The sequence below is a fragment of the Neolamprologus multifasciatus genome, chromosome 8 (assembly GCF_963576455.1).
Source record: "Neolamprologus multifasciatus chromosome 8, fNeoMul1.2, whole genome shotgun sequence".
Taxonomy (NCBI): Eukaryota; Metazoa; Chordata; class Actinopteri; order Cichliformes; family Cichlidae; genus Neolamprologus; species Neolamprologus multifasciatus.
In genome coordinates, this window is record NC_140446.1 from 21,463,539 (window position 1) to 21,489,869 (window position 26,331).

Below are 26,331 nucleotides of genomic sequence, written 5' to 3' on the forward strand. Positions count from 1 at the left end.
GCTTTTCGCGATTCACCTAAAGTTTTCGCGCATGCGTAGTGCCAGTGAAGTAGTTACAGGGACACGATGGCTGCGGACAGTACCTTGGCGCTGTCTCTGGTGGAGGAATTTGTGTCTGGACTGCAGGACAGCAAGGCCAAAGATGCAGCAAAAGGTAAAAGGCTTTTGTCTCGGTTTGCCGGTGACATTTACGGTGCATTTTTCATAAGAGTAACACCGGAGAGGCTGTAGAGCTGCTCTCCGAGGATGCGCAGCGAGACGTGATGGTTAACTAGCTAACTTAGCGCCACAACATCCTGTGTAGTGTTATAACCGCAAGATAAAGAGTAAGCATTCGCCGTGAAAATATATTTGCTTATTTTGTCGATGTAAATGCACACTCTGAATGTATACATCGAGTTTGAACACATTGCCACTTCACAAGGACTCTTAATTTGATGCTAGTCCGTAGTGGTTAAAGCACATGCTGCTTGCTAGCTGCTGTGTTTGTGTAAGGTAGCCTGTCAATGACCCTGTGTCCTTACCTTTGAATTATAACCTGGTACAACTACTAGAGTTAGAGCATGCGTGTACTTGCATTGCTGTAGCTCATCACTTCACTTCACTAAACTTATTTGTTTGTTTGTTTGTTTGTTTTGCTCAGGTGTCAAAGATGGGAAGTTTACAGTTCTGCAGCTGGTGGAAGCACTGGGGTAAGCTGTGTTCATCGTCATGTCAGGGGAAAATATCAGCCCGAACCAGCCAGAGTTTGCAATTATATTCCTATCTAATATCAACTTCCACCTTCATTACCTTTCCTGTTCAAGGTCCAGTCTGACCAGTTCTCAGCCTCACACTCGAGCCCGAGGAGTCCTTCTGCTCTCTGAGGTTTTGCAGGAGTGCTATAGAGAGCTTACAGAGAGAGAAGGTACACCTTTCTCCTTCCATATACTGTGCCGGCATTGCACAACTTCTTGCAAAGTGACAAATCAAAAATGCACTCAAATAACTACATTTTATATTCATATATGTTGATTACGATGACGCTTATTCATGTCAAGGGGCGATCAGCACTCAGCATTTCTTCCTGTTCTTCTCCGCAGTGGAAGTGCTTATTGCCTTCTATGAAAACCGTCTGAAGGATCATTATGTCGTCACACCTCCCGTCTTAAAGGGGCTAAAGGAGCTGGTTAGTCGTTCTTTGATAACATTTAGTTTCTGCTCAAATTTGCAAGTTTATTTCAGGCTGGGGGACTTTTTTTGAGAAGTTCCAGATGTGAGCAAGGTTGTGGATTTCCTCTTACTGTTTTGTTAATGTACATTCCCCCCCACCCCACCCCAATTCAGACAAAGTGTACAAACCTGCCTCCTGGCTCAGCTGTGTCCATGTTGAGGTCAGTGTTCCAGGACATCCACGTACAGGTGAGACTGTCATATTGTTGTACATTTAAAGTGTTATTGTGAGGAATAATGACAGTGCTGGATTGATTTTTACCTACATAATTTCATAGTTTTAATACTTAGTTGTGAGCTTTGTTGTCTTTGTGTTCTTTAAAATGGGAATTGAAGAGAACATGGATTTTACAAAGACCACATGGTGTATTTTACTTAACCAAAATTATTGTCAAGATCAAGTTGTTGCTTATAAATAACTCACCTAACATCTATAACTAATCTAGGTCACTGTACTTGGAGGGTTATGCTGATGTTAAAAATTACATTTAAGCAATTTGCAGTGCATGAGTTTGCACCATTATTCAAAGAATTTATTATGATTAACCAAACAATTCACATTTTACATTCCACATATGATGTCAACAGTTCCACTGTCTGAGTTGTTTTTTCTGACTTTAGTGGACATTTTGTGACTTTTCCTAGTTTTGCAGTGTTTGATTTTTCCGAAAGTAATGCATTTAAAACCTAATGTAGCACACTGTCGGAAACATCTTGCCACACTTATTAGATGTTCTTGTTTCCTCTCTGTTATTGTTTTTGCTGGTAAAACTGACTCATCTAAAACTGTTCCTACTAATAACAAATGTATTTATTTCCCCTGCAGTCTCTGATGCTGTCAGAGAGAGCATGTGTTTACAGCATGCTTATCAACATCATGGAGACCAGAGAGGCGGGTAAGAGATTATGGTTTGATTCACAAAACCTCAGTTAACAGAGACAGAAAGCTCTGTGGAAGGAAGCAGGTCATGTTGAAATAACCGGTGATTTAAGAATTGAGCACGAGTTTTAAAAGTTGGACAATCTCACAGCAGTAATGGAAGGCGCTCACACGCTGTCCTCTGTTTGGCTAATATTTTAGGATAACAGCCATGTTGTAAAAAAAATGAAAATGGAGGGCTAACAGTGGAATAGTTGTGTTTAGCTACCAGCTGTTAAAATGGAAACGCTTACAGGAGGGATGGTACTGTGACTAATTTCTTGTTCCAGAAATTAGATTTAACAAACTTTAAATGTTTGGTTCCAGACCATGTTCACCGTGGCAACGGGCAAGACCCTCCTGTTTAATTCTGTGGATCATGTTTGATTGCGTTGTTTGTATTAACAAACAGAAGAGGGGAAAAATATGATATATTTTTTTTATAAGTAGCAGAGATGTTTACTCATTTACACAGAATCATTTCATTATTATATATAAAAAAAACAGCTGGGATCTAAACAGATTTTAAATGAGTTGTAAATCTTCGTTATTCAGCTGTAACCTACAGGTACAGCATGCAGGTTACAGCAACTGTAGATACAACAGTTTAATTACAAACTGGTGATATTAATCAGATCCAGTAAGGCTGATTGTAGGTGATTTGTCGATGTGCAGCACCCTGAAATGCATTTAATGACTCTGTTTTAAACTATATTAAGAACACTGTCAGAGTCTTAAAAATCATTACACTCTTCTTCATCTCCAATATGATGATAATCAACATGACTAATCACAATTCAAACCGAGTCATCAAAGACTGATTTATCAAAGTAAACATGAATGAATCTTGCTGGGATTTCTGGCTCTGATATGAGCTTTGATATCTGCCCTCTGACTTAGGGAATGAAACGGTGTCATACAGCTGCTTCAGGAGCTGTGTGTGTGTGTGTGTGTGTGTGTGTGTGTGTGTGTGTGTGTGTGTGTGTGTGTGTGTGTGTGTGTGTGTGTGTGTGTGTGTGTGTGTGTGTGTGTGTGTGTAGGAAGTGAATGATTGAAAAGAAGATGCAATCATTAGAAAACTGATAAATCCCCTTAGTACCAATGTTTTTTAGCTGCTGTTACTTGTTTCTTCCATTTTAATATTTTAACTTCACATAAGAAAATTAATCTTGCGTTTTATTTTTGCTCTTCATGCCAAAATAATAATCATCCCCACCTGAAGATGGTTGTAAGCTTCACCGATACACCCTCACCAGCTTTCCTAGTTTTGAGGAAGAGATGGTTGGTTGTATAGTTCCTTTATCGTGGCACTCTCACGCAAGCCACTCTTAGTCATTGTGTAAACCAGTGTTTGTCTCAGTTGTGTTGCAAAACTCTTTTTTTTTTTTTCTCCACATGATGTGTCCCTGCTTCGTTTTCCCACAGAACTTAAGGGTTTGGGTGCCGACTTTGTCTTCGGTTTTGTGCAGTCCATGGACGGGGAGCGAGATCCTCGCAACCTCTTGTTGGCCTTTCAGATTGCCAAAAACCTTATTCACAGAGGCTATGAGCTCGGTGAGAACACCATAATTTCTCCTCACTGTCACCTCTTCTGTATTTCTGGGCGTCTCTGACCTGCAGCTCACCTTTTTTCTGCCACAGTGATCAAACTGTAACTCCCATTCATTTCCTATCTGCTGTCTCAGGTAAATTCACAGAGGAACTGTTTGAAGTGACGTCCTGCTATTTCCCAATCGACTTCTCCCCAGTAAGTCCCTGTTTACTCAGCTGGTTTGGACCGAGAACTGAGTGTAGCAGACATAAATGTCATCACTGACTTCCTGTGACCTCAGACAGACTCTGAGGCTGTCTGAGCTCAATGTCACAGAGCATCACAGGTCTCTCTGGAGCAAAGCAGCACATGGGCGCAAAGCTTGTTGTGTATGTGACGTAAAACATCATGTAAAGTATAAGAACAGGCATATTTAACCATGTGTATTATTAAGCATTCAAGGCCAGTATCCCTCATCAGTCTAAACTGAAGAGGAAACAGTGCAGGATCAGCATTAGTTTATGAACACTTTAGACAATATATCCCAACACATCAGTCGACAGATTGGATCATTTAGAAAATCTATTATTATACATTTGCATTGATCTATATGAGCATGCTATGATAGTCATAGTTTATATTTAATAAGGATTAGATTCACTGATTCACTAATTAGCGACCATTTTAAACCATAACATGTTACAAAGTTTTCATTTTCGCAGCAAATTTTGATTTAGCTTTAATCTTAATCTTCTGACTAAAACATCATTTAGTTTCATTCATAATTTAGGCGTCTAAATTTCCTAAGTTTTTATCAGCTAAATGTTGTGATGTTATCATAGACTAAATCTAAAGGTGACGAAAATTTTAAGTGTAAAAGTTTATGTTGCTGCCACTGAGAGTTGTTTACAACTCATTTCATTTTTATTCGTTAATGAACATGTTGATACGTTAAACTGTAGTGTTTTTGTCCTTGTGCATTTTTTGTGTGTGTGTGGGGGGGGTGTTGATGAAAGCGAATGCATCAACAACCTCATTAGAATTGTTGGTTGAGGAAATTAACACTGATGTTAGAACTCCTTTTAGGCCAAACTGGGATACATGTGACAACAATGTGTAATAAATATTGTTCATGTGTTGTAAAGTAATATAAGACAGAGATCTAAAGTTTAACCCTGTGAATTTTGGGCAGCATTTTTGCTTCACGATTGGTTGCCAGTTGATAATGACTGATCAGTGGTCTTTGAGGTTACATTTTTATTGTATTATTTCAGGTATTAAATGAAATGCAAACAGAGGCTATATTGTGAGAGCAAGTCTGCAATAGCACGAGTCTTTCTGCATTTATATATTTGTGTTTGTCAGAAATATCGGCACTCACCTTGGTGCTTGTATAACAAAAGAGACATCTTTCATATATACATTGGAGTCTTTATATTCATTATTTGATAGCGCAGTGAAGAGGGAGAGGAAACTGGGAGGGGGCGTGATGTACTTTCCATTATCTGTGAATGTTTGTAGGGTTCTGCATGTTTTAATAGGCTTCTTAAATCTCTTCTCACTTCAGCCTCCTAATGACCCACATGGCATCACCAGGGAGGAACTGGTTCAGGCTCTGAGGGCCGTCCTTACTGGGACTCCAAATTTTGCAGAGGTGAGCGAAAGTATTATTTATTTATGTTTTTTTCAAATGTGATACACTTTTTCTGTTTTGAAGCTTTTCCTCCTAAGCAAAGTAAACGAAGGGCCTCTGCGCTAATATTTGTTGCTATCTTACAGTTTCTGTTACCTCTCCTCATCGAGAAGCTGGACTCAGACGTTCAGAGCGCAAAGCTGGACTCGCTGCAGACTCTGGTGAGAAACTCGTCTCTAAAAATGTTGTGTGCCTCCAGCTAAAACAGGAGCTTACAGTTCAGATATAAACATTTGACTGTCAGCTGCACAGAGTATGCATGAGTAAAGGTGAATGATGCACAGCTCACGATTCCCTTAAGCAGCAGAGTCGTTTGTCACACGTGGTCCAGCGCAGAGAGTCATGCAGATAACTTGTGATTATTTTTACATTTTCAGGCTGCTTGTGTGTCACAGTATGAACACAAGCATGTGGCTGAATTCCTGCAGGGACTGTGGACAGCAGTACGCAGAGAGGTCTGTTTGAGATCAGTTTTTAAATGTAAATAGCAGTAGTACTTGTGTATTTTGTGCCTTGGCTCTGTTAAGACATATTTTAATATCTTGTAGCTGGTCTTTTTTCGGTGTGGTGTGATTTGAATTTCTGTTTTTAGCTCGTTCTGACCCACTCCACCCTCATAAAAAAAACATAGGCACATTTAAGGCCAGTAGTGCTTTCTGAAACACCAAATACTAGGTTTCTTTTGTAGCATTAAGCGAATGAAGACCTCACTGCTGTTTAACTAACAACAGCAGAGTCAAGTTAAGTTGTGCTTGTTGTGTCGTTGCAGGTGTTTCAAACCTCCAGCGAGAGGATTGAGTCTGCAGGCCTCGCTGCTCTTACCGCACTCACTTCCTGTCTGTCTCGCTCAGTCCTCAGCTCTGACTCTGAGGACTCCCTCAGCACATTCCTGGATTTCATTCTCACAGGTAAAATGCAGCTTTGTTATGCATGCATGAAAATGTGAAAAAAGGTACATTTGTTCTAGAAAGAAACATAAAATGAAATTCTATATACTGATGAGCAGGAATATGGCACTATGTAGTACAGTACACTGGGGAGGAAGTTGGCAGGAAACTTTTTTTAAAATATATATACTGTGTATACCACGGTGGTTATCTGAAAGTTAACCCACAACTTTTTCATAACCTAATATATCACGTTTGCTGACTAACAGATTGATTGTACAGGTGGGTTGAAAACACAATATTTGAGTCTTAGGGTTCTGTCACAAAGGCCTAGATCCCAACTCCTATGGCAACAATCACTTGCTATGGAAAAATTGGTACTTCTCAAGGCCCCCTGAGGCTGACTTCAGTGTTAAAATTCCCAACATGACACATGAAAATGCATTTTTACAGCCTGTTAGAAAAAGTGTTCTACCCGCTGCTTTTTAAATACAGCAGATATATTTGGATACTGTTGTAAAGTTAGGGTCATGGCCTCTCTGACTGACAGATGTCTACACAGATAGCTGTAGCCAGGGGTTCTCTGCCAGGCCTTTGTGAGCTTTTTAGACTTAGCATTAGCTAATAACTTAGCAACCCCCTCTTGCCTAAATACTAAACACTTTTAGCTGCAGAAAAAACAACAGTGCAGTGACCAAAATTGCTAATGTTGAGGCTTTATAATGAGGAGCCCAAAAAACTGAGGGTGATGTCACAGTTACTGGGTCCATCTTTTATTTACAGTCTATACAGTCAACGTAAACACACTGTAATTGTCAGCGGTTCTTTGGAAGAAATCAGTATTTATTGTTAAATGTAGTTTTAAACAATGAGTCTCTGAGACATTCATGGGTCTTGTGTTGTACTGTGTTGTGCTTTTTTTCAGACTGCAAACATCACCTGTGTGAACCAGACTTAAAGCTTGTATGGCCGAGCGCAAAGCTCCTCCAAGCCGCCTGCAGCGCCTCCACTAGTGCGAGTCACATCATTACAGCTGCTGTCATGCCATCGCTACTTGAGCAATATAACAACAGAGCACAGGTAATAGAGACAGCTGATGTCCACATGTTTAACTGGTTTAATATGAGCTAAGGTTTTGGCTATTTAAGTATGTGTAGAGTAGAGAGAATGTGTTGTATGAGAACTCTAGACCCTGTTTTCTTTTATTAACATCTGGATTTTTATGTTTTTGTTTTGTTTTTAACACAACTAAGTCCATAATCACATCTGTTTCTCTCTCTGTGCAGTGTTCCCATAGAAGGACATTACTGGAGGTGGTGCAGCGATTTATCCATTCAGTAAAAAACTGCCAGTCTTCAGACAATGGTGAGTGCTGTGTTCACTGCTGTTTTTCCCTCTTCTAGTCACCGCTGCATCTCATTAAACTTCAACATCGGCAATAAAATCTTGAAATTATAGCTCTTTATTTGTTACTCTACATTTGTTTCAGATATGCACGTCCTCGATCCTGTAAATATTTGAATCTTCTTGACTGTGACTTTGCTGATATATATCAAACAGTTTTGTTTGTCTTTTGTTTGAACTGAGTCAAGCTAAAACATTCGGTCCAGTGACCAAAGAAAAACTTTACTTGGTTACGGCTGTTGACCTTTAATCATTGTCAGTTTCTGTGTGTTTACACTGTAATTGTCACAAACTTCAAACAGTTATAGTGTGGTTAAAAAAAAAAAACTGTTTACTTGCTGCTTGACTGTGACCAAGGGAACTACAGCTTTGACCTCCTCTGTTTCTCATATCTGCGTTTTGTCTCTTTACTTCAGATGAAAGTGTGTTTTTAGCCTTCCGAGAAGCTCTGTGCAGCATCGTGTTTTCGGCTCTCTCTGAGAACAACTCCAGCCTGCAGATCACTGCCACCTCTGTGCTCACATCACTGGCACAACAAGCAGGTACTTAAATTAAAATATATATATAATTGCAGCAGCTTGTGGGGATAGGTTAATTGGAAAATCCAAATTGCCATTAGGTGTGAATGTGCGAGTGAATGTGAGTGCGAATGGTTGTCTGTCCCTGTGTGTTGGCCCTGCGACAGACTGGCGACCTGTCCAGGGTGTACCCCGCCTCTCGCCCTATGACAGCTGGGATAGGCTCCAGCGCCCCCCGCGACCCTGAAAAGGATAAGCGGAAGCGAATGGATGGATATATATAATTGCTTAAAAGCGTTATAACAGAGTCAGGCATTTTTCGCGAATGTTGTAAATATTTTCCCCTTGTTCAGGTCTGCTGTTAGAATCTGATATTGAGCTAGCTCTTGATCATCTGACCAGACTGCTGCTGATTGAAGAGGATGACACAGTCAGGTGAGCTTTCGTTTCTCTTTGATGCTCTCTGTTATCTATTTGAATCCCGTTCATCCTGACACCTCTCTTGTGTTTGTCTTGTTTCTGCCTCCAGTCTTGCTGTGGTGGAGTGTGCTGGAGCCTTAGCGCAGCTGCACCCGGCACTCGTCATCTCCAAACTGATTCCAAGACTAAAGAACGAGATGTATACTGGTAAGCTGCTGAAAATATCATGTATTTTAAGCACAGGAACACATACAAGTGGTGTTTATGTGACCTGGCCCTCCTGTCTGTTCAGAGCCCATGAATCAAGACCAAGGGGAGGCTTCTGAACTACATTCCCATCATTCAGTGCGTCAGCGGTGTTTGTCAGCTCTGGCTGCAGTGTCCATCCAACCCAGTGTTGTCCAGGAGAGCACACCTGTCCTCCTGGAGGTGCTTCGTTCAGCACACACAGGTAATCTGGCAAAAAAGATGCTTTTTTTTTTTTTTTTTTTTTTAGCTTCAAGTACTTATATTTATATATAGTATATTTATAACTGATCGGTGGGTCATGGTGCAAATTTACAATCACACATCAGTTCACTGGAGTTAGTCTCCAAATTCAAAAAGCTTTACCAAAGCATGTTGTTGTCCTATGAAATGCTCTAAGGTTAACACCTGTGTGACATCTTGTTCATTTCAGGTGATGTTAGTTTTTCAGTGGATGAGGTGGTGCTGACGTGCCGCAGCCTTCAGAGAATAGCAGAGCAGGTCCAGGACACCGAGGAAGTAGGACGCTGCTTCCACAACATCATCATCCCACACCTGTTGTCTCTGGCGCTCCAGGCAGCACTGCAGGGTGAGAAAGGATTGACCAGCTTCATCTTACGTCATCAAAATAGTTTTAATTTGAATCTTCTCAGTATAACTTATGAATTAACAGACTTCCATCCATTGAGTCCTGAAGCTACAGTTATATTTTTCTAACTGAATTGAGCTTTCATTTGTAAAACGTGTTCATGGCAAAAACATTTAGTCCCCCAACTTTAAAAACATTTGCTCTTCAGGTGAGGGATCATCTGGAACTCCTAGTCCTCTGGTAGAGGAGGTGGTCCTGTCTGCCATGGTTCCTGTCATCAGCACTTCCTGCTCCAGACTGCAGCCCACGTCAGTAATCTTGTTCACCTCTTGGCCTGATTTTATTTTGTCTTTTGACACATTTACACATAGTAAATGTTGTTATTCTTAACACACCTAGTGTCTCTAAATGCAGAGATATACAAAACAAAGTTGGACTAAAGGTGGCTTGTACTTGCTGTATTTCCTCCTTTGTGTCACACCTGCTGATCTAAATATACTATTTCCTGTCTGTTTCACAGTCTCTCTTTGCGAATGCCTTTGATTTGTTTGCACAATACAGAGCGTACTTTTTGATGAGGTGTGTGTGGCTTCCTTTCAGCCTGGCGGGGCAGACGGCGTCGAGAGCTGTGTCTCTCTTCCTGGATGGCGATGTCTCTTTTTTGCCTGACAACTCGTTCCCTTCACACATGCAGCTTCTCAAGGTCTGTTTTTGTCTGTGCTCATTTATTTTATGTATTAAATATTAGTGACTATATAATTAGAGTTTAGAGAATCAGACAGTATACAAACAACACAAATGTCAAGGCAGTGTTGTGTTCTGAATGGCTTTTTCTGATTGAACGAAATACAGTGGAGGAGTAAAAAAAAACATAAGAATTCTTCGTTCTAATTCTTAGCTTTCTAAAATAAACAATGTCAGAACTACATATAGGGTCATAAATGTACATACCATTCATCCATTCTCTTCAGTGGGGGCGGAGCCTATCTCAGCCGTCTTAAGCTGGGCAAACACTGTGCAATTTTTTTTTCAGTCGCGTTACTCACCTCCTGCTCAAACTGTACGATTTACTCGCAGAGGTTAGAAGTTCGTAGGTCACGATGCAGGGTCTCACACTATACAGCCCGATGCTCTGATGCGACCTGAGTGCTCACACTGTGCGTCCATTACATGAAGGTTATAACACAAAATCTGTCTCTCGCTCTCCCTCTCTGTCTTTCACTCACACAGACACACACCACCATCAACTTTGCTAAATTGCTCATGAAAAACATTGATCAGGCAGCTGTGATTGAGCAGCAATGTAAATCCAACTATTCTCACGCTCAGAGCGGTCGTGATAATTTCGTGAGGCCACATCGAAAAGGCTCAGATGAGCTTCCCAAAGTTCTACAAGGTGTGCTTTCATCGCTTGTGTCCAGATCACATGCCGCACTGCCGTGCTGCTCCACCTTTTCACTTTCATTTCTGTGTTTGTGTGTGCGCAGTGTGAGAGGCTGCGGTGACATCCTCACGAAGGCCGACAGGATTTCAAACACGTTTGATTTTCTTACAACCAAGCGATTGATGATCGGGAGCTGGTCATGAGGTGTTAATCGCTTCTCGTTACCCCATGTATACAACACGATGCACGACACACGATTAAGGCGAAACTCAGCCGATCCCCAAAACGGTCGCACGACTGAAAACTGCTCAAAATGGGCCAAAACTCGCACAGTGTATGCCCAGCATTAGAGGCAGGGACCCTGGACAGGTCACAGGGTCAACCATTCACACCTATAGGCAGTTAACCTAAACCCCCAACTGGGTATATGCATATTTTTACAATGTTTTTATTTCAGAAAAGCTCAAGTGAAAAGTCATTTGTTTAGTTTTTATTTATTTATTTTTATTTGTTTAACTCTTAAATGTGCGTTTTGCCATTATTTGGCTTGAGAAAAAGAGCAGTTGACAAAAGTATTGAAAGCACATTAATGCCAACATTCACATCCCATTATGAGTAGAAGCAAGCTTTAAACTGGAACCACTCCATCAGGTCACGTCTCGGGTAACAAGTGTGATTACTTTTCTCAGAAGCAGGAGGGGGATTCCTGGAGCCTGTCTCGGCTGGTTTGTCTGCTTATGGGCAGTGTGTGTTCTCTACCTCGCAGCGTGAGTCGCATGTTAAACAACTAATTCAGAATTGCTGTTAAATTTAAAGAAATAAATAAAAACTTTTAGGAAATGTATGTTGAAGTTTGTTTTGACAGTGTTAAGTGTCGTCTGCAGGTGGAGGTGCCCCAGATTGACAAACTGCTGTCGGCACTGGAGGAGATGAGCTGCACTTGCAGCCACCCGCTGTCATACACGTCAGCTGCAAAGTGCTTTGCTGGCCTGGTCAACAAGAAACCACAGGGTCAGTTTGTGTCCTGTCACAGCTTGGCTTTTATTAAATCTAAAAGCTTTAGGTCATTTGTTAAAACATTTTCTGTTTCTTCTTCAGGAGATTCCCTCGACAGCCTAATTCAGAGGACGATGAAGAGAGTGTGCAGCGAGCTGGACTCACCTTCCTCCTCTGTTCACACTCAGGCATTTACACTTATGATCTGGGTAAGAGTGACTCTGTCTGTACTGCTCACTCCTAATCATCAGCGCATTAACTCGCCTTACAAATCCTTTTCAGAATGATAGTAAGGTTGTGCTTGTCCGCAGGTTTCCAAGGCTCTGCTTCTGCGATACCACCCTCTGTTCACAACACTGACCGACAAGGTACAAAACTGTGAGCAGCACACAGTGGAGCTTTCACTCTTACTGTGTTTTTAGTGGAAAGCATATTTGGTGTTACTCTCTTTTCTGTGTACCTCGCAGCTCTTCTCTTTGCTCGACGATGCCGGTTTAGGTCCGATGGCGGCAGACGGCTTCTCTCTGCTCATGAGTGACTCCACCGACGTCCTGAACAGAGCTTGCCACGCTGATGTACGCATCATGTACCGCCAGCGCTTCTTCAGCGAGAACAAAGCCAAGCTGGTGCAAGGATTCAACGCTGCACCCCAAGGTAGAGGCACCAGGACAGTCGAACCTACACAAACATTATTGGTGATAGGTCCCCGTTAATCAGTGTTGGGCAAGTTACTTTGAAAAAGTAATTAATTATAGTTACTAGTTACTTCGTCAAAAAAGTAACTGAGTTAGTAACTGAGTTACAAGAGTCTAAAAGTAATTCATTACTTGAAAACTAACTATTGCGTTACTTTAAAAAAAAAAGTTTAACCCTCTGGGGTCCAGGGTATAATTGGCCATTTTTAACTACTTTTGATGTTTCCTTTACATTTCACCTTTAAAAACTATTTACTTTGCCTTGTTTGGTATCATCCTTTTCAGCACAACCTCACGTGTCTGAATTTACAGTCATGTTTTCATTTTGACATACTGTACTAACACAATTGATCTAAAATCAGGCAAAAAACATAAAATCAGAGTAGAAAATGTTATATTTTTTTTACTGTAACCACAAAAATGTTTATTTAATCATATTTCATAACTTTAAATGCAAATATAAATCATCAATTTTAAAATCATATGCACAAGTTTTGCAAACAACAAAGTTACTTGCAGCCATTTACCTTTTACCGTTTGTATAACCATTTCAAACTATTTACATAACAATCAGCTGTTCTGCATTCAATAAGCAGAGAGTGCTTGCTAGCGCTGTCCTTAGAGAGTAAACGTGATGAAACTACTCAGGAAAAAATGCAGCGTATATATTGTTTATCATGACTCTGGTTTTACGAGGCCTATCAACACAATTTAAAAACTGGTATAGATCATATTGTTGCTTTCTTAAATTAGTCATGGTAAGCCAATCGCAGTCAAACAGCAGCACTCATACAATTGTTTTCAGGTTTAGAAGTGTTATTCACTAGACCTACTAATTACAGTGCAGTAGCAGTGCTCAGATGTACAAGATTACTGAAAATAAATGTGTAAAAAATGTTTCACCATTAGCAGAAACATATAAAACTACACATGTGAGCTGTTTAGTCCAGACATTATATTACAGTGGTGTAAAAAAAATTAATAAAAAAAGTTCCTGATTTTTCTAGTGTTTTGCATATTTGTCACGCTTACATTTTTTTAGATCATCAGACAAATGTTAATATCAGACAAAGATACCCAGAGTAAATACAAAGTGCAGTTTTTAGATGATGATTTCATTGATTAAGAGAGAAACGTCCAAACTCTCCTGGTCCTGTCCAAAAAAGTAATTGCCCCTCCTGTTAAACTATGAATTAACTGTGATTAACCACATTTTGTGGAAAGATGAGTTCAGTTTTACTAAACACACTCAGGCCTGATTACTGGCAGACCTGTTGGATCAAGAAATCACTTTATTAGAAGCTGTTTGACAAAGTGAAGCAGGCTGAAAGATCTCAAAAAGCAACACATCGTGCCACCATCTGAAGAAACACCTGAGATACAAAATCCCTGACAGTCTGTCAGGGGTTCTAAGGCTTGGGGACTCCATTGAACCACAGTAAGAGCCATCATACACAAATAAAGAAAACTTGGAACAGTGGTGAACCTTCCCAGGAGTAAGCGGCTGACCAAAATTACCCCAAGAGCGCAGCGACGACACATAAAAGAGGTCAAAAACAACACTGAAGAACTGCAGGCCTCACTTGGGGGGGGGGGGGGGGGGGGGGGTATAATGGTCAAGGAGAAAAGCACTGCTGACCAAAAGGAGGATAAAGGCCAGTCACACATTCACCATTAAACATCTTGATGTTTCCCAGGTCTTCTGGAAAAAAAACGTTCTTTGGACTGATGAGACAAAAGTGGAACTTTTTGGGAAGGTGTCTGTCTGTTCTGCAGCAAAACACACGAGAAAGTCCACCTCCGAATGCCTCATGAAAAACAAAGGGCAATTCACAGCAATTACAACTATTCTGCAAAGATGAGTGAGTCAAAAATCCTCCACAGTGGCAGTTATCGCAAATGCTTAATTACAGTTGTTGCCACTAAGGTTTGCCCAACCAGTTATTAGGTTAGGGGCTCAATCACTTTTTCTAACAGGGCCAATAAGGTTTTGATATTTTTCTTCACTTCCTTCACTTAAAAACTGCATTTTGTGTTTACTTGTGTTATATGTGATTATCTGAAACATTTAAGACAAACATCAAAAAACACTTTTACACCACTGTATATATTGAAAAGTTAATTGATCATTGCTGGAATTTGTCACCAAATACTGATGAAGACAAAGATTTCCATGCTTTAAACCCTGTTTGATCAGTGTATATACAAGATTCAGAATGTAATGTTTTTGGTTTATTTGTGTATTGTTTGTTTCCACCAGAGAAGAAGCCCAACTACCTGAAAGCTTTATCTAACATTGTCAATAAGCTGCCCAAGCAGGTTCAAGTCACTGAACTTCCAGCGGTGAGTAACACAGAGCAGCTCTGATGCTCGTAAGAAATGACTCGAGCTGGTAGGTGCCTGTAATCATCAAAGTCCTGTTCCTGTGCAGCTTCTTTCTCTGCTGCTGGAGGCCTTGTCGTGTCCTGATCAGGACATTCATCTGACAACTCTGTCCTGTCTGGAGCCCGTCCTCGTTAACCCACCACAAGTTCTCATACAGCAGCTGGAAGCTTTGGTCAACAGGCTGCTGGCCCTCCTCTGCAGTCCAGCGATGGTTAGTTAGATCACCACTGTCTGTTCAGTAACTATTCAGTCTCCTCAAGATTATAAACTGTTGTTTTGTTTTAGTATTTAATGCTGTAAGTGCTCTATAAAAGCCTACCTTCATTATTGGACTGTATAAGTTCATTAAATGATGACAGTGTTTTTTCCTTTACACTGCAGAGTGTACGGATTGCTTCGCTGTCCTGCATCAGCGCTCTTTCCTACTTCCCTGTACATGAGGTAAAACATACCATCTTTGAATACTTTGGTTTCAACCTTCATAAGATTTTTTTAAATTCCTAATTTGTGTGTTTTATCTTTAACTGTTTGAAAAACTTTAAATTCAACCAGTTTATTGAAATGTGTTTTTGTTTTTACAAAAGCTGAATAAGGACTCACAAACATAAACTACGGTTCCTGAACATGGAAACATTTAGCAATCAGACTGAATTGACCAATCTGACTAAATGCAGTCAGTTATATTGAAGCTAATTACTAAAGGAGTCTTAATGATTGTTGGATTTCACCACAATGTTTGAGTCAGAGAATTACAAGCTACAAATTTGTCATCATGTGTCACTATTGATCCTCATAAGTGGGGAACAGTTGGACATAGTGCTGTTTATCAATGGCATTTGTGCTTGGTTGCCAAAAGTACCGTTAAATGTATTTGAGAAGCTCAGCAGTGATGTTTCTCTCTAGAAATCATGAGTTTTTTTGTGAGCAACTTCATGTGGGACCTGTTTTCTGTCTACTGTGTACTTAAACCAATGAGAAACATTACAGCTCAGCCGAGATGAGCACCATTAATATTTAGATCCTGTCACCCACTCATGAGCATAACAGGATTTCGTGGTGAACTGCCCCTTTAAGGCCTTAGAAGAAGAGTCTGTGATTCTAATCGTCACTTTTCCCAACATTTTTTCAACAGGAAACTTGTATAAAAAGTGTAATGTTAACATATTAATTGCTTTACCGATTTTTTTCCTCCTGTCTGTGTGTGATTTAAGGTGTTGCCATTTCGGGCCCGAGTACTTCGAGCGCTCGCCAAACCTCTGGATGACAAGAAGAGGCTGGTGAGGAGGGAGGCGGTTCAGGCCAGAGCACAGTGGTAAGAACTACCTTTTCCTATTAACCTCCTAGGACCTGGCGTCCACATATGTGGACATCACATTTTGGGTTATTTAGACCAAAATACTCAATTTTGCTCTACAAGGGCCTGATATCCACTTACGAGGACATTATACTGACACTGTTCTATCAAAATTTTAAACAAATATCGACCTCTTATTTTTCTTAAAAACAAAAATAAGGTGAAAAAAAACCCAGGTAATTCCTTGTTTTTACATTCATCGGGCCCCAATCCGCCCAAATATCAAAGAGAAATTAAAAATGCATGCCGTGGAAGAGTTCAGGTCTTAGGAGGTTAAAGATGGACTCATCTAAAAAAAATCCAAAAACAAGTGATTTACCTAGAGGACATATGTCAGCTTGTGATTATACTGATGTTACTCTAACTCTTTTTCTGGTCCTGTGAATCTTGCTAGCATGTAAACAGGTGCCATAGCATTTAGTAAAGCATGTGTTTATGGCTATTTCTCCAATTCTCCGTGTAGGTTCCTCTTAGGAAGTCCTGGTGGAAGATGATTTCCCCCCTAATCAACACCAAATTACAGATGCCAAGTAGCAGAGCTGTGCTGCACTCAACGGCTCACCCTCTGCGGGTAAGCTCTCCAGCAACCTCCACCCTTGAGGATCTCCCAGCTTCCTTCTGCCCCTCCTACTCTTCCCCTTTATACTGAAATGTTTTAACTGTCTGTATTTTCACAAGCGCACAAGTAAGACTGTATAGACTAATGCACATAAATCTGATGGCAGAGCTTAAGTCAAAAGAATGGAATGAGTGTTTTGTTATTATGCAGCACGCCTCATGAATATTGTTGTCCTGTTGGACCAAACAGTCACATGAAATGAGATGACGTCATTTTGATTGGGAAATATTTCACTGCTGAAGGTGCAAAAATTTCAAAATGAGATTTTAGGCGTATTAATATTTTAGGTTTTACAGCTGGTAAAATCATATATGCATTAAGGTCATAATCATAATGAAGGGACACTTGTTTGGTCAGCTAATCCTCTTTCAGCTAATAAAATAACAAAAACCACTTACAAAGATCATGTAATCATTTGTGTTTCTTCAGAATGTCTCAAATCTAGTGTTACTGTCCCGAGATCATGAACATCTGTCAGTAGGCACCATAATGAGGTAGTGCCAGGTAATTGGATTTTTCAGCTCCTGTATAAAAAGAAGCAATTTTTTCCCCACTGCATATAAAAGCAGAGAGAGTGACGCTGACAAGGCGTCGGTGTGAAGCTAGATCTGCCTCGATGCCTTTTAAGTAGCAGCCATTATTTCAGCAGATTAGAGAACTGTAACGTAGCAGAAACTTGGATACTTAACAGTGGTTATCACACTGTGTCCCAGCAGTTTCACACTGCAGACAAAGCAGGCACCTACTCCAGTCTTGGAACCACTTTTCTTCCAACCCCCACAGCAGTGGAAGACACATCAGTGACCTTTTTACACTCATGTGAATGTATACCTGAGCAGTGACGTCTCTAACCGATGTTGAGACTTGCTAGAATATGAATGTGCCAACTGTCCGTGGATCGAGTGCGAAAGCTTCCGCTGACTGAAATTTTAGGATACTTTTTACAGAATGAAATATTAAGTATATATTAGGTTAATGTACTTTTGTTTGGATTGTAAGTTATGTGAACATCATGTTCAACATCTGCCTTGTATTCTGTTAATATTAAATCATAAATGTTGGCTGACTTTGGACCTCACATCAACTTATGCCAAGAAAACAAGACAATATTTAAAATGTCTAACTTAAGATGTCATTAAACCTTTGTTTACACTGAAATTTCACTCATGTCTGTCTGAATATTGTCACCTAAAAACGGAAACGCGTCAACCCAGAAATATCAAAACCTTGTTTTATTTTAAGGCGGCGAGATAAATGAAATCAGAGCACAGCTCCAACACTATCACAGCTGGATGTCTGTTTCTATGGCAACTGCAGAGCCTCCAAAACCATCATGAGGTTGCCGATATGAAAATGTGGCTTTAGGGGAGGAAAAAAATAAATTAAATGACAATAATATTTCAGTGTCTGATTCACACATTTCAAGGCTGAATAACCGAACAAGGCACACAACCACGTCTGTGTTTAAGGTTCTCTGAAATCAAGAGCTGTGTAGTTGGTTTTTCACTCGTCTTTGGCACCAAGAAATGAGTTCAGGTCAGTGGCTCCCAGTAATGCCAGGGGATGGTTTTCGAAACACATGTAGAGTAGTCGGTATTAAAAACAATTTACAAATAACAATTATTTAAATACTAACACAACACTTAAATAATGTTTTCACGATTTGCCTCCCACAGCTATCTTGTTATTTCAAAGACGCCGATCCTTCAACAGAGCTGGAGATTGATACAGTCTCAGCTGCTAATGGTGCCTTGTTTTGCACTTTTATCACTGATTACTAAAAAGCACATAAAGGTGGCACGCTCTCTTTTACAAGCTAAAGTCAGATTGAGGGGAAATGTGCAAGTCTGCTGTAAAGAGTCTGCCGACGTGACTTTCAGGTCTTCAGTTAATAACGATAAAATAGTTTTTTAACGTGCTGTACTGTATGCAACACATAGCACCATTAACAAGCTTTAACTTTGGCTCCTGTGATGGTGCCAAACCACACTGTAACAGAATCCCACAACATTTCATCACCTCTTCAATAAAAGTTGTGTGAACGAGGCGTTACTGAGATGCTGACCAGCAGCATCCATGAATCAGATCAGTCGACAGCTCTGCAGTCACAGCTTAGTCTCACTGTACAATGCTGGAAAAGTGACAGTTGGATCCAAGAAGTTGAGACACTCCTGTGTTTCTCCACTTTTATCAGTGCTGATACAGACACAGCAAAAGGCTGCTGATCTGTGTAACCACAGTCTTTTCTTCTTTGCTGGTTATAAATGCAGGTTTGAAGTTGGTTTTTTTTAATATGGTACGACATTAAAAGGCTGAAAGTCAGATGGCCATGGGGTCTCTCCTGGCGAAGGTGCAGTCCCACACGATGCCGTCTCCGCAGGGAAGATGGCTGGAGGGTAAGAGGACCCGTGTGAGCCAGTGACTGAGGAACAGAAGAACAGATGGCATGAAATGTGACTGAAAACAATGAAGGATGACAAAGCTGTGATCTTTTAAAGGGGACACAACTGATCATTTCAAAAATCATACATACAACAGTGGTAATTTGTGTCCCTGCTTTTCACTAAGCACAACACTGAAAGAAACCTGCCAGCTGGCTTTGCATGAAAACCATCAAATGTGTCAATTTAATATAAAAATATTTTCCTATTCTTTTTCTTTATGCAGTTAGAAAAACAGGTGGAATAATAGTTTGTATTGAGCACATGATCCCAGCTATGACTAATAAGAGCCCAAAAGCTGAAGCAGTGACGGAGCTCACCTCCTCTTCTGCACACCAAACAGTAGCTTCAAGTTGTTCATTTTACCGTGATGATATGGATTTCGGAACACCTGATTAGGAAAAGAAGAAAACAGGATTTTCAGAGACCCTCGTTGAGTTTGAATTTTGTTCCTATGCAGGATTCATGTCTGGTAAACTTTAACTGGTTTGTCCAATAAAAGACTAAACTTTTGCTCATATATAGCAACTGACTCTGCACAGGAGTACCTTTCCTTGCTCCTTTAATCTTCTGGCTTCTTTGCGGTTGATGTGCCGCTCTACGCTGGTTTCTCCTCTGCTGATAAGCATGGCGTGCCACAGGGTGAGTCCACCCAGAGCGACTGCCACAGAGCTGCAGGGAAGAGGGAGAAGGGGCATATTACAATTTGCACTATACGAGTGGCATTATGGACTTTTTGGTAAAGTGTCTCACACCTGGTCAGCACCCAGAGGAAGATGATGCTCTTATGAGCAGTGGTTTCTCTGAAACTGTAGTCCGGAGGAGGGGTCTGATAGTAGGTCTGAGGTGGACAGGAAGGACAGTTAGTAGTGTCCAAAGTTTGTATTTTGTGCTGAACTGCTCCTTTAACGTTACTATCCAAAGCCTACAGTTTTGTTTACCAGCTGGCACCCTTGAGGTCCTTAATCAGAGTAAGAATGAAAGCAGAAGGTGTTTCCCTTTGTTGTTTGTTACATGAGCTCAAATTTTGCAAATCATGCTTTACTGACAGATGCAAATTATTTCCTCATAGCTCCTCACTCAAACTGTGCAGAGGGGTAGTGTTATTAATACCTAGAAAAACCTGCTTAAAGGAATATGTCGTGTCAGAATGGATCTCAGTTGAACTGGAACAATGAGCTGCAGCTGCCATGACGAAAACGCCACCCAAACATATGGATGGTTGAATCTTTCCTTATTGAGCCTTACCTCTACAGCGTTGTAGGCATCCAGAAACAAGTTCCTGCTGCTGATGCTGCAGTAGATACAGCCCATGGTCATGTAGATGCAGAAGGAGAAGAAGTAGCGATGGTTGAAATGGCCCACGCAGTTATTCAACCAGGCTGGAAAGAGCTCAGTTCAATACGTGTAACAAGCGGGAACACCAGGAGACACCAAAACAAAAAGTGAACAGAATAAAAGTCATTTTCATGAGTTTTTCCTCGCTCAAAGGATACGACAGTGGTGGTCCATCTTCAAAACACACCTGCAATATAGCAAACATTTTAATATGATAAAAGAAAACAAACATAAAACACGCCAACTCTCCACATTGGAACTACGTGAAGAACTTACACGTTGCAGATGCTGCAGTGGTGTGTCCTCGGTGGTTTGGGAGTGATGCATTTCTTACAGATGGACACAGAAGGGAAGGGACTTTTGTCCTAAAATAGAAAAAAAAATGCAGCTTGACAAAAGCTCTTCTGTCATCTTCAGAAGAAAATACCACAGCCTGTACATAAAAGATGGAATGATGGACCGCTGGGTCTGAGAAGTGACACATAAACCTGCATTCTTTCTAATGACCATCAGGGGCAGTTCCTCTGCTTTTAAAAAGTCAAATTGTATAATATAAAAAAAATTTACCTACTTCACACTTGATTTGTAACCGTAGTAAATTATTTCACAGGTTTGATGTCTTTTGTTACAATGTTATGTTTTGTGAAAAAGTTTGTCTTTTCTGATTTCTACATTTTTTGACTATTTGAATATTAAAGATGAAACAAATTTTAATATTAGACAAAGGTAACCTGAGTAAATACAAAACGCTGTATTTAAAGTCAAGATTTCATTCATTAAGGAAAAAAAAGGTCACTCCAAGAGTGCAGCAACAGCTCATCCAGGAGGTCAGAACAACATCTAAAGCAGGCTTCAACTTGTCTCGGTTAAAGTCAGAGTTCATGATACAACAATAAGAGATTGGGCAAAAATGGCCTCCAAGGGAGAGATCCAAGAAGAAAACCACTGCTGATCAAAAAGAACACAAAGGCCAATCTCATATTTGCCAAAAAACATCTTAATGATCCCCAAGTCTTTTGGGCAAATACTCTGATGAGACAAAAGGTTACATCTGACGTAAAACTAACACAGAATTTCAGTTAATGGCCTGAAGCTCAAGAACACATGGGTATGCAGCAGGACAATGGTAAACACACCAGCAGGTCAACCTTCGAAAGGCTCAAAAAGACAAACTGAAGGAGCGGCCAAGTTAAAGTTCGGACTTCAATCCGATCGAGACGCTTTAGCATGACCTTAGCATGACCTTAAACCGACTATTCATGCTCAAAACCTGTCCAGTGTGACTGAATCAAAAGAATTCCTCCACAACGATTAGAAAGCCACATAGCCAATTATCACAAATGCTTGACTGCAATTCTTGCTACCAAGGGTGGCACAACCAGTTATTAGGTTTAGGAGGCAACTACCTTTCCACACAGGGGCAGGTAAGTTTGGATAACTTCTGCCTAATTAAATAAAATCATTAAAAAAAAAAAAAATTTTCTTGGGTTATGTAACATATAAACATGTAAGTGTGACAAATATGCAAAAAAAACACTAAGAAATCAGAAAGGGGGGGGAAATACTTTTGTATGTAGATTTTTACTTTATGATTTTATGATTTGTTAATATTCAAAAAGTAATTCAATTACAGTCTTTGAAATATAATCACCCTACCTCAAAAAATACCTACAAACTAACGCATAAACCAAAAAAGAAATGTTTTAAATGTTAAAAAGTATTCACATTTGTACTTTAGAAAAATGTAAAAATCAATGATGGCAGCAGAATAAGTCACTATAGCTGTGTCCCAAAACGTCGGCTGCATCCTTCGGAGGACCCGGCCTTCGCGGTCTACGTGGGCCGGGTCCTTCAAAGACCGAGAAGGCCGGAAGTGCGAGGCTGTGAAATGGGACGGTCTAGCCTTCAGATCTGCGTCACCGCCGTGTCGGTGGAGTTTAATAAACTCGGCCGTCTGCTCCTTGCTATTTAAAATATAACAGGAGTCTGGCGTAAATTCTCGACCGTCTCACACTTCTGTTTAATCAGTTTTCTGTTTAACGTTTATTCAGCCGTGTGAAAATCCCGGAGGAACCCACCCGATGGATTAATAAAGTTTTATTTAATCTAATAACTTTGATCTCAGCCAAACCGATTTACTCTGGAACAAATAAAACACAGAAAAAAGGCAAACAATTACATTTTTAAGTTATCCGAGTGACTTATATATCATGTTTAACCTGAGTAGCGAAAAAGCGGGGGTCTGAAAACGATGAAGCCGGGAGTCCGCTGCTCTCGCCAGCTGGAGTGACCATTGAACCCCCCGGAGAGCTATCGAGCTGGTGGGTAACAGACGTCTCCAAAAACATCGGCACACTTTTGCAAATATGCGATGTCTTGATAAACCAAGCAGATATTTGAAGTTTACACGGCTACTTTCTCGCCTGAAAATATGTTAAAAGTTTATTTTGTGACCCAGAAAGATTAATAAGACTAATTTTAAAACTTAGTAGCGGCCGCCATTGTTGGCAGCTGAAATTTGGCTGGGCCGCGCTATGAATTCTGGGATATGGTGGGCCACGAAGGACACACCCGACCCCTCCTTCAAATTCGGGGAAATGAAGGACGCATTTGTCGGCCGCATTTGAAGGAGTCGACGAATTGGGACAGCCTTCGTCGCCTGGCTGTGACGTAATCGGCCTTCAAATGCGGCCTCCGGAGGATGCAGCCGACGTTTTGGGACACAGGTCAGCCTCTGAGGAGTGTGACTCCTACCTTTGGTGGGTGTCCTGGAGAGGTGGTGGTTGCTTTGTAATAATGGAACACCACCATAATGAGAAGCCAGTGGCCACAACAGAGGTGCCACACAATCCAGTGTGCAGGGTAAGTGCTGACGATTGTGGGCAGGACAAACAGGTAGACGATGACCACAACTGAGGATGTCAGCAAGACGACAAGACAGACAAACACCTGGGAGGGTAAGAGAAGGAAAAACGATTAAGGAAAGCAGCAGCAGACGTGGGAATCAAGAGAGGAGGGAAGTGAGCTTACCACTCCAAACCAGTGGGTCACGTTGTCCACAATCCAATAAACGGGTTCAAAAGCACAGTCCAGCAGAGTGTCTGAGTTGGTGAGGCTGTTGAAGTACAGCGACTTGAGCAGGAGCTTGCTGTAACGCCACACCTCTGACAACCTGCCGCCGATCCCCGCTTTGGTACCCCCGCCTTGGCCCCCCCTCTGCGTGCGGCACAGCCAGCACCAGCGCAGCGCCAGTCGCATGGCTCGGGAGAGCTGCCACCTCCAGCTGCTGCTCACACGCATGCCACCACCGCCTCCTCTCCTACACACTCTGCCTTCTAAACACACGCAGACACACAGACACACAGACCAGCAGTTAGAAACACAGGCCGCATAAAACAGCAGCTCCTCGTAGCGCAGCCTGACAGATGCGGAGCTTTCCATCGTCACCGAGTGCTTGTTGAGAGCTCCCAGTGTATCTGAGAAGGCAGGCAACAGGAAGACTAGTGAGCTTTATAGAGGAGACGGTATCCCTTTCCCAGAAAGTGTTCCCTTTCCCTAGAAAACACTGAAGTTACTCAAGTACAGTAACAGCATCTCCTGTGTGACATATGCCCATCACACAAGGACAAGGGCTATCAGGTAAGGAGTTACACCCATCAGCCCCTACAAATAAACTTCTCCTCTTAATAATTGAAGGCAAATCTTCATCTGCAGGCCAAAAACCTATTGGGGACTCTCAGGGGAGATGCAGATTGGTAACCTTATAAGAGGGAAACGCAAACAGACGTCTTGAGGAAGATAAAGTGGCCACCTGATCCTGGAGCGTCGGGTCATGAAAGTGAGTATTGGTTACACAGATAAGACTTGTTCAGGTTCTCCAAAACAGGATGGCATTAATAATGAGAGTGCATCTCTCATTATTTACATTTAAAAGAAGATGAAAATAAGACGGGACATCCAGCAACAGGTGACATGTACAGATCTGTCAAGTTTAACATAATCGCATAAGTCAGGGACTACATGTAACATACAGAAACATTAGACAAATTCTTGTTGAGAGGGCCTTTACTTCCTTTACTTCAGCAATAAAGAGAGCGAACACGATTTCTGGTTGTGTGACAAGTTGAACGAGTCTCACCACTGCACAGGAAGGCTGGTGGGTGTCTGAAGGGTGTTTGAAGGACATAATATTAACGTGCATGGTTGTATCTGACAGACAGAAGGAGATCGTGCCACACAGATGGGGAATTCATGGGAGAAGAAGCAGTCTCTATGGCAACCTGCTGCCCTAAATCTGGACTTAGATAGAATAAGGTCACCACCTCACAGTCTCACTATAATAAGCTTTACTTTGTCCTCTTCCTCTGCACTGTCTTCTGTGAGTCAGAGAGGAGGAGGGGGGATTGTCTGATATTTTTCACTTGTAGTCAGCAGCTTGCTTTTTCATGTTTTTGGATTCTGGATATTGGAAATGATTGGAATATCATTCACTATTTCTGAAACTGATTAATAAAACACAGACACAGAGATAATCTTAAGTATAGCCCTGTCTTCAGTCCCTTTGATAGCAGCTTTAGTGACTGTGATGTGGTTTGCGCATTATTGATCATGCTGCTGGATGAAAGGCTTTTATTTCACGTCTTCAGCTTCAAGTTATAAAACTAATGGAGACTGTGAGTCTGACTCTTTGCCACCTTCAGCTTGCCATGAAGTGAGATCACAAGAACACTTTCGTGCTATCATATTATAAAAATACCAGCGTCTACACTGCGCTGCTGGATGAATGGAAACTGATGGATGTTTCACAGGAAGATCTGGCTGAGTCAAATGAACACAAGAGGTCTCCACTTGGTCATCACTTTGACATGTAAGCCATACATTGTGCTCAGACCCCACCACAGTTCAAAGTTTATCAAATCACAGTTCTGCTATTGGTTTTAATGTTATTATATATTTTTAAAAAACAACAACAACAAAACATGTTTCTCACAGTGACTGGTTATGACTGATGAAGTCTAAATATAAAAGACAAAACAGTATTACTAATGGCCACATGACTACAACCAGTTTGACTCGTGTCCATTATATCCAAACAGTCAGACATGTCACACTTTAACGCTAGCTGGCTAGCTGCTAGCTAACTGTAGCCGCTTCCAAACGCCAGCCTTACGTGTTTGTTTTAATAGAAACTATTTGCCGCCCCGAGCCAAACCTAACATCGCTAGACTGTACCTGGTCAGGAGAACTGGGCAGACAGACCTGCAGCACCACGGTCAGGTCATGGTTCGGCTGAACTGGAACCTGCAGCTACTCCTCTGACTGCAGCAATCAGACTGTAAGCGGCGAGACTCACGAAGAAGATCGTGTATTGACGCGATGAGTTGCTCGACAGCAGCAAAGCTGGCAGCTTGTTCTTTTCTGGCTCCTAGACTGGAGCGCTAGCGAAATATCTGGAAAATATTTGTAAGGAAAAGTGTGCCAGGAGTTGACAGCAACAGTCAGAATTATGATAAAATCAGTAGCGTTAAGCATAAAAAGTCGCTACCCAGTATATTGTTCCAAAGTGGCGCCTCTTGTCTATTTGTTCTCTTCTGTGGCGAAAGCGCGTCGAAAGCTCGCAATATATCCTGGGAAATGAAGTTGTATTTTGCGATAGTTCATTAAAATGCCTCTTAAATCACACTGTCTTCGTAAAAAAAA

At 41.1% G+C, this 26,331-nt stretch overlaps 2 protein-coding genes across 4 annotated transcripts; one reads left to right on the forward strand and one right to left on the reverse strand.

Annotated features, from left to right (window-relative positions):
* Positions 1-23: 23 nt before the first annotated feature.
* mms19 (MMS19 homolog, cytosolic iron-sulfur assembly component) lies at positions 24-18,010 on the forward strand. Its single transcript, XM_085169780.1, has 31 exons — positions 24-154; positions 644-692; positions 807-907; positions 1,083-1,168; positions 1,327-1,401; positions 2,039-2,108; positions 3,557-3,685; positions 3,817-3,878; positions 5,230-5,316; positions 5,442-5,516; positions 5,733-5,810; positions 6,125-6,263; positions 7,168-7,322; positions 7,529-7,607; positions 8,063-8,188; positions 8,518-8,599; positions 8,694-8,791; positions 8,877-9,035; positions 9,264-9,419; positions 9,628-9,727; positions 10,020-10,122; positions 11,493-11,570; positions 11,688-11,814; positions 11,902-12,008; positions 12,111-12,167; positions 12,267-12,453; positions 14,755-14,837; positions 14,926-15,090; positions 15,261-15,320; positions 16,091-16,191; positions 16,697-18,010. The coding sequence occupies exons 1-31, from the start codon at positions 67-69 to the stop codon at positions 16,725-16,727; spliced, it is 3,093 nt and encodes a 1,030-aa protein (XP_085025906.1). The 5' UTR covers positions 24-66; the 3' UTR covers positions 16,728-18,010.
* Positions 17,537-26,257, reverse strand: zdhhc16b (zDHHC palmitoyltransferase 16b). Of its 3 annotated transcripts, XM_085169791.1 has the most exons (11): positions 26,177-26,257; positions 25,864-26,081; positions 23,662-23,966; positions 23,386-23,580; positions 20,908-20,996; positions 20,790-20,818; positions 20,542-20,675; positions 20,049-20,134; positions 19,842-19,965; positions 19,614-19,684; positions 17,537-19,274 (listed from the first exon to the last, which is right to left on the reverse strand). In XM_085169791.1, the coding sequence occupies exons 3-11, from the start codon at positions 23,929-23,931 to the stop codon at positions 19,172-19,174; spliced, it is 1,101 nt and encodes a 366-aa protein (XP_085025917.1). In that variant the 5' UTR covers positions 23,932-23,966; positions 25,864-26,081; positions 26,177-26,257; the 3' UTR covers positions 17,537-19,171. The 3 variants fall into 3 exon arrangements, with proteins under 3 accessions (XP_085025917.1, XP_085025916.1, XP_085025915.1); XM_085169790.1 differs by lacking the exon at positions 26,177-26,257 and having other exon boundaries at positions 25,864-26,163; XM_085169789.1 differs by lacking the exons at positions 25,864-26,081; positions 26,177-26,257 and having other exon boundaries at positions 23,662-25,857.
* Between the last annotated feature and the right edge of the window lie 74 nt (positions 26,258-26,331).